General features: G+C 39.4%; 1 protein-coding gene across 6 annotated transcripts in view; it reads right to left on the reverse strand.

Annotated features, from left to right (window-relative positions):
* Positions 1–15,344, reverse strand: part of MACF1 (microtubule actin crosslinking factor 1) — a 341,877-nt gene that overhangs the window by 97,430 nt on the left and 229,103 nt on the right. For all 6 annotated transcript variants that reach the window (XM_073791606.1, XM_073791623.1, XM_073791602.1 and 3 more), the window contains 6 exons: positions 14,233–14,751; positions 13,256–13,432; positions 12,877–13,000; positions 11,855–12,063; positions 11,157–11,474; positions 102–268 (listed from right to left, as the gene is read on the reverse strand). In XM_073791606.1, the coding sequence (XP_073647707.1) occupies positions 102–268; positions 11,157–11,474; positions 11,855–12,063; positions 12,877–13,000; positions 13,256–13,432; positions 14,233–14,751 (1,514 nt within the window). The remainder of the gene's footprint in view (positions 1–101; positions 269–11,156; positions 11,475–11,854; positions 12,064–12,876; positions 13,001–13,255; positions 13,433–14,232; positions 14,752–15,344) is intronic.

A 15,344-nucleotide genomic window follows, 5' to 3' on the forward strand; every position in this document is an offset into this window, starting at 1 on the left:
GCCATCTTTTCTGGTGAAGAAGGAAGGAGGAGAAAGTCATTTCATTCAAAAGCAAGAAAAAATTAGCTCCATGACACTGATCCATACATATGAAAACTCACCTTTCTTTAACTGTCTTCTGTAGCTCTGTGAAGTCCTTTTTGAGGTTCTGTACCCTGTCCTGGTGCTGGGACAGGTCCAGGGCAAAGCCACAGGAGCTCAGGTCAGTGACCAGGTACTCAAGAGTATCCAGGTTCTCCTGTTGGTCTTCCATTTCCAAATTGAGCTCCTGTCAAGGAAACAAGGAAATGTATTCAATCCTCTGGTCCTTGTAAATAATGACTCTAAAGAATGAAAGATATCTAGATTAAAGCTGGGGCATGTTCTCCCTTACTTGTAGAAAAAGAGGGAACAAGAAAAGAGGCATGGGGCTTCCCTGGTGGCACAGTGGTTGAGGGTCCGCCTGCCGATGCAGGGGACGCGGGTTCGTGCCCTGGTCCGGGAGGATCCCACATGCCGCGGAGCGGCTGGGCCCGTGAGCCATGGCCGCTGGGCCTGCGTGTCCGGAGCCTGTGCTCCGCGGCGAGAGAGGTCACAGCAGTGAGAGGCCCGCATATCGCAAAACACAAAACAAAACAAAAACAAAAACAAAAAAAAAAAAAGAAAAGAGGCATGTTCACCGGGTCAACTGCTAGATCAAAACATTAAATATGTAGGATTTCTCCAATCCACCTGAGAGTGGCTGGAAATTACAAAGGAGTCTTGTCTCCTTTAAACAAATCTTTAAAGATTCCAGAGGCAGCATGAGAGAATAAAAAGAATGGAAGTTTCTGGAGTACAACAGACCTGAAAGTCAATCATGGCTTTGCCCTTGTGATCTTAAGCTATTGAACTTCTCTAAGCTTCTGCAGTCTGTCTCTTCTTTAAAACAGGTAAACACACTCTTCACTATTATTTAACACTGTATTGACAGTATTAGCCAATGCAATTAGGTAGGAGGAAACAATTTGTGGCATAAGAATTTGAAGAGGTACAACTATATTTGCAGATTACATGAAAGTATATTTGTAAAACCTCAGAGAATCAACAATACAACCAAATTGAACAATGAAGTAATCCAATAAGCAAGAATATAAAATCAACATATAAAAATCAAGAATAATATAATAGCAACACAAAACGTACAATTTTAGGAACAGTACAAAACCTTTATAAATAAAACTTTAAAAGACTTCTGAAAGACATGAAAGCAGACCTGGAAAAAAAGGAAAGATGTCCATAAAGCTATGTGCGTATGTGTATGTATGCATCTATGTGTGCATATATGCATGTGTGAATGAGTAAAGTCATGTGAGCCAAACAAATATACCAACTCTTTTCTCTAGGGCTGATAAAGTTGATTCTAATGTTCATATGGAAAAATAAATGTACAATTATAGCTATGAGAAATCCTGAAAAAGAAAAAAAGAGAAAATGAAAAAAGAAATAAGGGAGATTAGCCTTACCAGATAGTAAAACATACCAGAAAGCCTCTAAAATTAAAAATAGTATGCTATTCTTAATGAATAGAAAGACCAGTGAAATAGAATAGAAAATCAAGAAATAAACTTCAATACATAAGACATTTTGTATGTGCTAAAGACAGATTCTCAAATCACTGGGGTAAAGACAGACTTTTCCAATAAATGATATTGGGAGTAACTATATAGAACTTTGAAAAAAGATGAACTTGTATTCACAGCTCATACTATACCTCACAATAAACTTAAATTGTTAAAGTATTCAAATGTAAAAGAAAAAAAAGAAAAGAAAAAAGGAAACCATTGGGTAAATTCCATCATAACCTGGGTGTGGCAAAAGGCTTTCAAACTATGACTAAAAATACAACTTCAATGAAAGAGTGATATCTCTGGTTTCAAGCTATACTACAAAGTTACAGTAATCACAACAGTACAGTACTGGCACAAAAACAGACGTATACATCAGTGGAATAGAACAGAAACCCCAGAATATAAATCTAAATGGATAAAGAAGATCGATCTCTCTCTCTCTCTCTCTCTCTCTCTCTCTCTCTCTCTCTCTCTCACACACACACACACACACACACACACACACACACACACACACACACACACACACACACACACAATGGAATATTACTCAGCCATAAAAAAGCATGAAATCTTGCCATCTGTGACAACATGGATAGATCTAGAGTATATCATGCTAACTGAAATAAGTCAGAGAAAGACAAATACTGTTGATCTCATACTTGAAATCTCAAAAACAAAACAAATGAACGAACAAACAAACAAAAACAGACTCATAAATACAGAGAACAAACAGGTGGTTGTTAGAGGGAAGAAGGTTAGGAGAATGGGTGAAATGGGTGAAGGGAATTAAGAGGCGCAAACTTCCAGTTATAAAATAAATTTAAGTCATGGGGATGTAATATACAGCATAAGGAACATGGTCAATAACACTGTAATAACTCTGAATGGGGACAGATGGTTACTAGCCTTACCATGGTAATCATTTCATTATATATTTAAATGTTGAGTCACTATGTTGTACACCTGAAACTAACATAATATTGTAATGTCAACTATATTTCAGTTTAAAAAAAAGTGATAAAATCTATTGTGTAAAAATTAAAAAAAAAAAAAACTTTTATATGGCCAAAAACACCATAAGCAAAGTCAAAAGGCAAAGGACAAACTGTGAGAAAATATTTCTAACATGTTAAAAAGGCCTAATTTCCCTAATACAGAACTCTTGTTAAGTTGAAAGAAAAAAAAGATCAAACTCTTGGCAGATGATAGCAAAATACATAAACCAATGATTTACAAATAAATGTCTCTTAAATGCATAAAAATATATTCAACTTAGAGAAGAAATAAAAAATTAAAACCACATTGAGATATGTTTTATTAATTAGATGAGCAAAAACTCAAATGCTTGACAATACATTCTATTGGTGAGGCTGCAGGGGAAATACATAGTACTGTCATACACTTCTGCTAGGGATGCAAAATGGAGAAATCCTTATGGAGGGAACTTGGCTATATCTAACAAAACCACACAACCGTTTACCCTCCGATGCAACAATTCCAGTCTAGGAATCACTCTGAAGATACACTTCCAATAATACAGGGAAAAAACACAGAATTATTCACTACAGTGTCATTTTTAATAGCACAATTTTGGAAACAACCAGAACAAGAGTCTGGTGGAATAAACTACGGTTCATCCTCAAAATGAATGTATAGTTTAAAAACAACAAAAAAAGAGGAGGATATCTATGAATTAAGTGATTTCTAAGACATATTAAATATAAAAGGAAAGTGCAAAAGATTATGTATTGTACCCCCTTTTGTGTAAGGAAGAATTGGAAATGGTGTGTTTATTTTGGAAAAAATAAATAGAAATAATAAATGTGAAATCCACTACCTGTGGGGGGTGAATGGGATAGAAGACACACGGAAGAGAGTGAGAGTATATCCTTATTCACTTTCCTACACCCTGACTATAACTTTTTGAAAAGTTTTGACTTTTGAGCTATCTTTTTTTTTTGAAATTTGAATTTTATTTTTTTATACAGCAGGTTCTTATTAGTTATCCATTTTATACATATTAGTGTATATATGTCAATCCCAATCTCCCAATTCATCACACCACCACCACACCCTGCCACTATCCCCCTGGTGTCCATACGTTTGTTCTCTATATCTGTGTTTCAATTTCTGCCCTGCAAACCGGTTCATCTGTACCATTTTTCTAGATTCCACATATATGTGTTAATATACGATATTCGTTTTTCTGTTTCTGACTTACTTCACTCTGTACAACAGTCTCTAGATCCACCCATGTCTCTACAAATGACCCAATTTTGTTCCTTTTTATGGCTGAGTAATATTCCATTGTATATATGTACCACATCTTCTTTATCCATTTGTCTGTCGATGGGCATTTAGGTTGCTTCCATGACCTGGCTACTGTAAATAGTGCTGCAATAAACATTGGGGTGCATGTGTCTTTTTGAATAATGGTTTTCTCTGGGTATATGCCCAGTAGTGGGACTGCTGGGTCATATGGTAATTTTATTTTTAGTTTTTTAAGGAACCTCCACACCGTTCTCCAGAATGGCTGTATCAATTTACATTCCTACCAACAGTGCAAGAGGGTTCCCTTTTCTCCACACCCTCTGCAGCATTTGTTGTTTGTAGATTTTCTGATGATGCCCATTCTAACTGGTATGAGGTGATACCTCATTGTAGTTTTGATTTGCATTTCTCTAATAATTAGTGATGTTGAGCAGCTTTTCATGTGCTTCTTGGCCATCTGTATGTCTTCTCTGGGGAGATTTAGGTCTTCTGCCCATTTTTGGATTGGGTTGTTTGTTTCCTTAATACTGAGCTGCGAGAGCTGTTTATGTATTTTGGAGATTAATCCTTTGTCCGTTGATTCATTTGCAAGTATTTTCTCCCATTCTGAGGGTTGTCTTTTCATCTTGTTTATGGTTTCCTTTGCTGTGCAAAAGCTCTGAAGTTTCATTAGGTCCCATTTGTTTATTTTTGTTTTTATTTCCATTCCTCTAGGAGGTGGGTCAAAAAGGATCTTGCTGTGATTTATGTCATAGAGTGTTCTTCCTATGTTTTCCTCTAAGAGTTTTATAGTGTCCAGTCTTACATTAAGTCTCTAATCCATTTTGAGTTTATTTTTGTGTATGGTGTTAGGGAGTGTTCTAATTTCATTCTTTTACATGTAGCTGTCCAGTTTTCCCAGCACCACTTATTGAAGAGGCTGTCTTTTCTCCATTGTATATCCTTGCCTCCTTTGTCATAGGTTAGTTGACCATAGGTGCGTGGGTTTATCTATACTTTCTATCCTGTTCCACTGATCTATATTTGTTTTTGTGCCAGTACCATATTTTCTTGATTACTGTAGCTTTGTATACAGTCTGAAGTCAGGAAGTCTGATTCCTCCAGCTCCATTTTTTCCCCTCAAGACTGTTTCCGCTATTTGGGGTCTTTTGTGTCTCCATACAAATTGTAAGATTTTTTTGGTCTAGTTCTGTAAAAAATGCCATTGGTAATTTGATAGAAATTGCATTGAATCTGTAGACTGCTTTGGGTAGTATGGTCATTTTCACAATATTGATTCTTCCAATCCAAGAACATGGTATATCTCTCCATCTGTTGGTATCACCTTTAATTTCTTTCATCAGTGTCTTATAGTTTTCTGCATACAGGTCTTTTGTCTCCCTAGGTAGGTTTATTCTTAGCTATTTTATGCTTTTTGTTGCAATGGTAAGTGGGAGTGTTTCCTTAATTTCTCTTTCAGATTTTTCATCATTAGTGTATAGGAATGCAAGAGATTTCTGTGCATTAATTTTGTATCCTGCTACTTTACCACATTCATTGATTAGCTCTAGTAGTTTTCTGGTGGCATCTTTAGGATTCTCTATGTATAGTATCATGTCATCTGCAAACAGTGACAGTTTTACTTCTTCTTTTCCAATTTGGATTCCGTTTATTTCTTTTTCTTCTCTGATTGCTGTGGCTAGGACTTCCAAAACTATGTTTAATAATAGTGGTGAGAGTAGACATCCTTGTCTTCTTCCTGAACTTAGAGGAAATGCTTTCTGTTTTTCACCATTGAGAATGATGTTTGCTGTGGGTTTGTCATATATGGCCTTTATTATGTTGAGGTAGGTTCTTTCTATGTCCACTTTCTGGAGAGTTTTTATCATAAATGGGTGTTGAATATTGTTAAAAAGCTTTTTCTGCATCTATTGAGATGATCATATGGTTCTTCTTCTTCAATTTGTTAATATGGTGTATCACATTGATTGATTTGCATATATTGAAGAATCCTTACATCCCTGGGATAAATCCCACTTAATCATGGTGTATGATCCTTTTAATGTGTTGTTGGATTCTGTTTGCTAGTACTTTGTTGAGGAGTTTTGCATCTATTTTCATCAGTGATATTGGTCTGTAATTTTCTTTTTTTTGTAGTATCTTTGTCTGGTTTTGGTATCAGGGTGACAGTGGTCTCATAGAATGAGTTTGGGAGTGTTCCTTCCTCTGCAATTTTTTGGAAGAGTTTGAGGAGGATGGGTGTTAGCTTTTCTCTAAATGTTTGATAGAATTCACCTGTGAAGCCTCTGGTCCTGGACCTTTGGTTGTTGGAAGATTTTTAATCACAGTTTCAATTTTACTTGTGATTGGTCTGTTCATATTTTCTACTTCTTCCTGGTTCAGTCTTCGAAGGCTATACCTTTCTAAGAATTTGTCCATTTCTTTCAGGGTGTCCACTATATTGGCATAGAGTTGCTTGTAGTAGTCTCTTAGGATGCTTTGTATTTCTGTGGTGTCTGTTGTAACTTCTCCTTTTTCATTTCTAATTTTATTGATTTGAGTCCTCTCCCTCTTTTTCTTGATGAGTATGGCTAATGGTTTATCAATTTTGTTTATCTTCTCAAAGAACCAGATTTTAGTTTTATTGGTCTTTGCAATTGTTTTCTTTGTTTCTATTTATTTCTGCTCTGATCTTTATGATTTCTTTCCTTCTACTAACTTTGGATTATGTCTGTTCGTTCTCTAGTTCCTTTAGGTGTAAAGTTAGATTATTTGAGATGTTTGTTGTTTCTTGAGGTAGGCTTGTAATGCTATAAACTTCCCTCTTAGAACTGCTTTTGCTGCATCCCATAGGTTTTGGATCGTTGTGTTTTCATTGTCATTTGTCTCTCGGTATTTTTTGATTTCCTCTCTGATTTCTTCCGTGATCTTTTGGTTCTTTAGTAACGTATTGTTTAACCTCCATGTGTTTGTGTTTTTTACATTTTTTTCCCCTGTAATTGATTTCTAGTCTCATAGTGTTGTGGTCAGAAAAGATGCTTGATATGATTTCAGTTTTCTTAAATTGACTGAGGCTTCATTTGTGACCCAAGATGTGACCTACCCTGGTGAATGTTCTGTGCGCACTTGAGAAGAAAGTGTAATCTGCTGTTTTTGGATGGAATGTCCTATAAATATCAATTAAATCTATATGGTGTATTGTGTCATTTAAAGCTTGTGTTTCCTTATTAATTTTCTGTTTGAAGGATTTGTCCATTGGTGTAAGTGAGGTGTTAAAGGCCCCCACTATTATTTTGTTACTGTTGATTTCCTCTTTTATAGCTGTTAGCAGTTGCCTTATGTATTGAGGTGCTCCTATGCTGGGAGCATATATATTTATAATTGTTATATCTTCTTCTTCGATTGATCCCTTGATCATTATGCAGTGTCCTTCCTTGTCTCTTGTAACATTCTTTATTTTAAAGTCTATTTTACCTGCTTGAGTATTGCTACTCCAGCTTTCTTTTGATTTCCATTTGCATGGAATATCTTTTTCCATCCCCTCATTTTCAGTCTGTATGTGTCCCTAGGTCTGAAGTGGGTCTCCTGTAGACAGCATAAATATAGGTCTTGTTTTTGTATCCATTCAATGAGCCTGTGTCTTTTGGTTGGAGCATTTAATCCATTCACATAAAGGTAATTATCAATATGTATGTTCCTAGTACCACTTTCTTAATTGTTATGCATTTGTTTTTGTAGGTCCTTTTCTTCTCTTGTGTTTCCCACTTAGAGAAGTTCCTTTAGCCTTTGTTGTAGAGCTGGTTTGGTGGTGCTGAATTCTCTTAGCTTTTGCTTGTCTGTAAAGCTTTTTTTTTTTTTTTTAACATCTTTATTGGGGTATAATTGCTTTACAATGGTGTGTTGTAAAGCTTTTGATTTCTCCATCAAATCTGAATGAGATCCTCGCTGGGTAGAGTAATCTTGGTTGTAGATTCTTCCTTTTCATCACTTTAAGTATATCATGCCACTCCCTTCTGGCTTGTAGAGTTTCTGCTGAGAAATCAGCTGTTAACCTTATGGGAGTTCCCTTGCATGTTATTTGTCATTTTTCCCTTGCTGCTTTCAATAAGTTTTCTTTGACTTTAATTTTTGCCAATTTGGTTACTATGTGTCTTGGAGTGTTTCTCCTTGCGTTTATCCTGTATGGGACTCTCTGCGCTTCCTGGACATGGGTGGCTATTTCCCTTCCCATGTTAGGGAAGTTTTCGACTATAATCTCTTCAAATATTTTCTCTGGTCCTTTCTCTCTCTTTTCTCCTTCTGGGAACCCTATAATGCGAATGTTGTTGCGTTTAATGTTGTCCCAGAGGTCTCTTAGGCTGTCTTCATTTCTTTTCATTCTTTTTTCTTTATTCTGTTCCACAGCAGTGAATTCCACCATTCTGTCTTCTAGGTCACTTATCCATTCTTCTGCCTCAGTTATTCTGCTATTGATTCCTTCTAGTGTAGTTTTCATTTCAGTATTGTATTGTTCATCTCTGTTTGTTTGTTCTTTAATTCTTCTAGGTCTTTGTTACACATTTCTTGCATCTTCTTGATCTTTACCTCCATTCTTTTTCCGAGGTCCTGGATCATCTTCACTATCATTATTCTGAATTCTTTTTCTGGAAGGCTGCCTATCTCCACTTCATTTAGTTGTTTTTCTGGGGTTTTATCTTGTTCCTTTATCTGGTACATAGCCTTCTGCCTTTTCATCTTGTCTATCTTTCTGTGAATGTGGTTTTTGTTCCACAGGCTGCAGGACTGTACTTCTTCTTGCTTCTGCTGTCTGCCCTCTGGTGGATGAGCCTATCTAAGAGGCTTGTGCAAGTTTCCTGATGGGAGGGACTGGTGGTGGGTAGAGCTGGGTGTTGCTCTGGGGGGCAGAGCTCAGTAAAACTTTAATCCACTTGTCTGCTGATGGGTGGGGCTGGGTTCCCTCCCTGTTGGTTGTTTGGCCTGAGGTGACCCAACACTGGAGCCTACCCGGGCTCTTTGGTGGGGCTAATGGCAGACTCTGGGAGGGCTCACGCCAAGGAGTACCTCCCAGAACTTCTGCTGCTGGTGAGACACAGCCACCCCCCTCCTCTTCAGGAGACCCTCCAACACTAGCAGGTACGTCTGGTTCAGTCTCCTATGGGGTCACTGCTCCTTCCCCTGGGTCCCGATGCACACACTACTTTGTGTGTGCCCTCCAAGAATGGAGTCTCTGTTTCTCCCAGTCCTGTCTAATTCCTGTAATCAAATCCCACTAGCTGTCAAGGTCTGATGCTCCAGGAATTCCTCCTCCCTGTTGCCGGACCCCCAGGTTGGGAAGCCTGACGTGGGGCTCAGAACCTTCACTCCAGTGGGTGGACTTCTGTGGTATAAGTGTTCTCCGGTTTGTGAGTCACCCACCCAGCAGTTATGGGATTTGCTTTTATTGTGATTGCGCCCCTCCTACTGTCTCATTGTGGCTTCTCCTTTGTCTTTGGATGTGGGGTATCTTTTTTGGTGAGTTCCAGTGTCTTCCTGTCGATGACTGTTCAGCAGTTAGTTGTGATTCCGGTGCTCTTACAAGAGGGAGTGAGAGCACGTCCTTCTTTACGCCATCTTGAACCAATCTCCAACCTCCGATACTTTTTAATTCCCAAAATAGTTTCTTCAAGATAGATATTATTATTCCATGAGAATTTAGTCAACTGTTGATCCTTTAGAAAGCAGTCTTGGAAAATCTGAGCTTTCTTAATGTTTCACATATTTAAAAATAAAACTTTACAAAGAAAAATAAAATCCTAGAGTTGAATACAAATAGAAACAAAGAAAGCTAATTATATAAGAAATTACAGGGGAAAAAAAATTCAGGTAACTTCGAACATAGTATACAGTAGGTCAGAGTCTCAGGACAAAAAGAAATCTGAAGAAATCTTGAATTTTACTTAGTAGGTTTGTTATTGGTAGAAATAATAGTGTAATTCCAAAGTGATCTTATTTTATTGTAGGATATAGCAAATAATATATTAAGTTGTTGGAAATGAGGGTTCTCCCTGTGGGCAGAGGAAGATACAAATAGGGAATGGAGGAAGAATCCTATGGTGTTGAGTTCGAGTTGGATTATCAGTATGAATACATGATATAAAAAACTTTCAAGATTTCCTAATCCTATCCACTTAAGGGACCTAGAAGCAATGACACCCTAACGGGCTCATCTACTTATCTGGATTTTGATATCTAATCACACTTCTCCAGTAAAAATAAGGCTCCTTGGAGAAACAGGTGATTTCAGGTATGGGACAGGGAAACTACAAGGTGACCATGACACATCTTATTGTGCCAGAAAGTAAGAGAGTACTCATATACTGGTAGGGACATGTCAAAAAGACCAGGAGACAGCTTAAAGGGGCACCCACTGACCAAATTTGAAAACGTTTGAGCATAAAAAAGAACAATGATGATAATGAAAATAGAAGCCCATAGTGATACTCTTTTATATATTTATAAAGAGAGAAAAAACAGCAATTGGTGGATCCAGGTGAAAAGTATGCTGATGTTTATTGTGCTGTTCCTTTTACTTTTCTGTAAGTTTAAAAATTTTCAAAACAAAAAGCAAAAAGTTAGGAGAGCAAACCAAACAAAACAATGAAATTGCAGTACAATATGGAAAACGTTAGATAGTTGGATAAACCCAAGGCAGCGATGTGAGAATCCAACAATGTTGAGGTACTACAGGTGGGAATGTGGGCAGGTGCAGCCATTCTGGAGCTCAAGTTAGTTACTACTTGGTCAAATTAGATACAGGCAGGTACTATGACCCAGCAATTCTGTTCCTGGATATACATCTATATCTACAGGAGGTAATAACTCTTCACCAAAGATTTTCAGCTCTGCACCTACTAGATATATGGTAGGATTACATTTCTCCACCCCCTTGAAAGTCAGCTATGGTCACGTGAAACTTGCTTTGACTAATAAAATGTAAATGGATATGATATGTCCTCTTCCCCTTGCAGTAGTAATCGTGAAAACATATGTCAGGATGAAGTTTCCATCAACTTGAAAGACTGAGTGACCTTGATGAGCTAAGTATTCCTGCTGATGTGGGTTGAACATGTAATATGAGTGAAAAATAAATCTAGTCTGTGTTTTTAAAAAATGAACAAACAATATCTAGCTTACAGGATGGCTGTGAGAATTCTTTAAGACAATGCAGGTAAAGTTTCCAGTACATTGACTGACATATTATGTGTTCAGTAAATATGTTTTTTTCCTTGCCTTTCTTTCCCCTTTATTCTGCCCATCTGGCAGATATATCCTTACCTGGATCTGTTGGAAGAAATGTGCAATATCTTGATCTGGCTGATTCCCAGAGGCCAGCAACCGACTTTTGTTTTCCATGAATCGCTGCAGCTTATCAGAGAGATGCTCAAACATCTCTGCCTGGGGCAGAAGCTTCTTTAGGGAGCTCTCCTTTTCTTGCTGCTGTAGCCGGAGCTGTTCAAAGCGCTGGCTCACCTCGGCCAGTTTGCCCTGCAGCACTGCGGCCGAGTTGCTGTCTGCCGTCTCCGTGAATCGGGTCACCATCTCACGTGTGGCCTCCAAGCTGCTCTTCTGCCGAGCAATGTCCTGCTTCAATTTCTGTCATCAAGAACACGTCTGTCAGCTCCTGGCTCACTTATTCCAGGATATCTGAGCCACAAACTAATAAGCTTCTAGTAACTACATGCTCACCTCCTCAAGGAGGGTTGGAGGATTGCAACTGAAACTTCAGAATACCATCAATACCCTCAGTTCTCCACCCCATGTGACCAGTGACTTTGCCATCACCACTTTTCCTCAAGCTTACCAATGGTTTGGAAATTGGGTAGACAAACCTTTACACGGATTAGTCGACATTTCTAAGTCTTATTAGAAGATTCATGGAAATGAATTCTTTTCCTGATACTTTTTCAAAATGATATCATTATGGAACATGGCAAATATACCCACTATGCTAACTCTTGGGGCGCAGGTCTCACCATGTTAGTGGCCAGGGCTTCCTGTATGACTCCTGATGACAGCGGTGCCACCTTCTCCTCTTCCAGGTTATTTTCAACTTCACCGATGGACTGTAACAAGCTGTCCAGGCTTTCCTGGACACTCTGAGACTGGGCAATGGCTTTCTGCAGCAGAGCAGAGCGCTCTGCCAAGCTACTGGAGAGGCTTTGGAAATGGCTGAGTATGGAATCTGGAAATTCAAGGCCATGAGAAGAGAGAGTGGGGACAATTTTTGTGTTGCACTTTAAAAAGAAAACATATTTAAATTGTACATGTTAGTTATAATAACAACAGAAATCAAGACAAACAGAAAGAAAAATAAGCCTAAATACATCACTATTTGAACCAAATTCAAGAAGCATTATATATTTAGCACCTACTAAGTGCCAGGAATTGTGCTCGATGCTGAGGACTAAAGATTATTATGATAAAGTCCCTGCCTTTTACAAACCTTAAAACTCTAAAAGAGAGCATAGGTAGTGGAAGGCACATCAACTAACCACAATAATAAAATCATAAGTGCTAGATTGGTACTAGGAGTACTGTACTAGAGAAACCCGAAGGAAGAATGATTAGTTCTTATCTTTTACTTCTTCTTGGGGGTCGGGGCGGGGGTGGTGTCAGGACTTTACAAAGGAAGTAACTTCCCGGTTACATCTTGAAGCACGAGCAAGATTTCATCATGCACGGTAAGGACTCAATAAATGTTAGCAGCTAAGCAATAGGAAAAACTTCAGGGGTAAAGTAATGAGGAAATGACTTGGGAAAGGAAAGAAGTTGGGTGTGGCTAGAAGGCGAGTGCCTGGGGAAAAGAGGTTGAAGTCAGACCATGAAGGCCTCGTATGGTGTAAGAATAAAGTTCATTAGAGGGTGAGCTATTCGTGTTTATATCCACAGCCCCTAGCTAGCACCACAGATACTTGTACAACACAACGTGATATGTTACAGAACAGAGGCACATACTAGGAATTAGGGGAACACTCTGGCTATTGCTGCTTCATACCTGTAGTTTCTTGAACATGCCTGTGGTCTGGGGCTGGCTCCCCTTCAATTTCCATGAAGTCGTGAGCTACCTTTTGGAGCTTTTCTACAGGTACTTGATGCTCAGCCAATTCCTCCTGCAACTGCTGCTTGTCCATGAAAAAGGACAAAAGAAAACCATCACAAGTGCATAATCAAAGCTGGTTCTAGGGACTGAGAGCTACTGAGCAGCTTTATAGAATAAATTCTGTTTATCCATAGCCACAGACATCAGAATAAAGTTTTTAGGAATCATATGTTGTCCAAGGCATCCCAACCACCGCCTTTAACCTATGCAAGCATTTGCTTCGCTCTGAAGCTACTCTAAGCCATGCAGCACAACAGCTTGTGTATTGGCTCACCTTTGTGGTCACAAGCTGCTGTTGCAGGACCCCAGGGTCAGAGGCAACAGTTTCTGAGAGGAGCTTCTCCACGTTGGCCTCACAAGCTTTCATCCAGGCCTGCAGGCTTTCGGCACTGCTCTGGAACTTCTGATACTGGCCTAGCAGCAAGTTCAGGTGAGCGCCCAGTCGTGTACACTGCGCCATAAGGAAAAAAAAAAAAAAAAAAGAAGAAGGGAAAGCAGACTTAAGTGGGTCAGGCCAAAGGCAGCAGCTTCCCAGGCACAGTCCAAAGAGCTCTGGCTATGTTACAGGGAACTGACTGTAACTACAGTTAAGGTTAGTGTGGGCCCCCACAGATAGATGGTAGCAACCATTTTCTGTAAGTGGGGTCCTGACTGTTTGAGCCATACTATCCACCTCCACTTTATTATACACCTGGGAAGGTTCAGTTGTATGACAAGCCATCAAAGAAATATACATCAGGTTGCAGGCAAAGGTGGGGACTGAGAGGTACAAAACGTGTTCCTTTTGGGGGTGAAAGATGTTGGCAAAAAGCACAAAACAGGTAAGAAGAACTGACTGGATTCTATGTCTTGGGAGCTAAAGGGAGTTCTTTGATAGGGAGGAAGATAAGGATTTACCCTAGATGTTCTGTCCAGGAATAAAGACTGTGTATTTGGTTTAAGTCTCCCTGTGCTCTGTCTCTTGGGAGGCCATGGCTGCTGGTCAGGACACAGGGAGGTGAGCACTTCCACCTTCACCACTGCAGTGAGACATACCCCTGGATATTGCTCAGATCAGGCATGAGCCCCTGGGCCTCTATATTTTGCAATTTTTCAGAACTCATAAACACTCATTCTACCCATGGTCAATCTACAAATCAGCTTGTTCACTGTGTCTGAGGTTCTTATTGTAAAAGCCCCAGAAACTACCCACAGTTGTGTGAGGGCTGCCATGACTGTTTCACCAGGGGCTGCCAGGAACCTCTCCTCTACCTTTGAATGGAGAGCACTGTATCTTTCCGTTGCATCCTTCAGCTTGTCCTTCACTAAGGTTCCAGTTGCTGATGGTTCTTTGCCTTCCTCAAGGCTGTTTTCTGTGTCCAAGACTTTCTGTCCTGAGATAGTCACAAATCTCAAGTCTCCTTTGTGGGAAATTACATCCTCCGAGAAGCTTCCCTGTCGCTTGAGTAGGGCGGGAAGGGCCTCGGGGCTGCTGTCTCGCTTGTGCATGTTCTCCAGCTCTTTCTCAGACCGTTCCAGCCAGTTTTCAAACTCTCGATGATCCTGCAGAAACTTCTGCAGCTCATCCCGTAGTGTCTGCACCTGCTTCAGTTCTGCCTCTGACTGGGCCAGGGAAGTCACATACTGCTCCTTTAGCTCTCCGAGCTTTTCTTGCAGCATCTGCTGCTCCTCGGGTGTGAGATTGTGGCCATGCTGGTCCAGGAAGGCCTGAGCAGACTGGGTGGCCAGGATGAAATTTTGCTGCTGAGACAGCAATTCTTGGTGACGAGCCTGGCAAAAATCCCCCCAAACAAAGGACAATCAGTAGGGAAACCACAATAACTTGTTTATGTCTACGGCTAGAAGTAGGAAGAGAGCTCAATAGGTCACTTTTCCAGCTGCTCAGAAATCATTAATATCTCTCACTCTCTATGCATTATGCTATCTACTAATCCCAGATGAACTGACTCATCTAGGATCTGACAGTTTTCATGTATTATCTCATAATACTAGTGCCACCATCTGTAGTGTAGGCCGACCATATAATTCCCATATCAAGGATGGGATAAGTTAATACCAAAAAGATGTTGTATGTCTTGACTAAGGTCATGCAGATAGTTAAGGGACAAATTGTGACTTGAACCTGACTCTCTTCATCACTAAACTACCCCAGATCTAAGAGAAGGTACAAATGGCCCACTAAAACTACCCACACTGATGGAAGGAGACAGTAAGCTGCATAAGTCATACATATGATGGCATAAAAACTGCAAATGCTAAGCTGTGAAATATGTCATTCACATATCCTTGATGACTGTCCCTACTAGAAAAAATGTTGGAAAATTAATTCTTTAAATAAACAATTTGTATATTAGTGAGAATAG

Source organism: Tursiops truncatus, chromosome 1 (assembly GCF_011762595.2).
Source record: "Tursiops truncatus isolate mTurTru1 chromosome 1, mTurTru1.mat.Y, whole genome shotgun sequence".
Classification (NCBI taxonomy): domain Eukaryota; kingdom Metazoa; phylum Chordata; class Mammalia; order Artiodactyla; family Delphinidae; genus Tursiops; species Tursiops truncatus.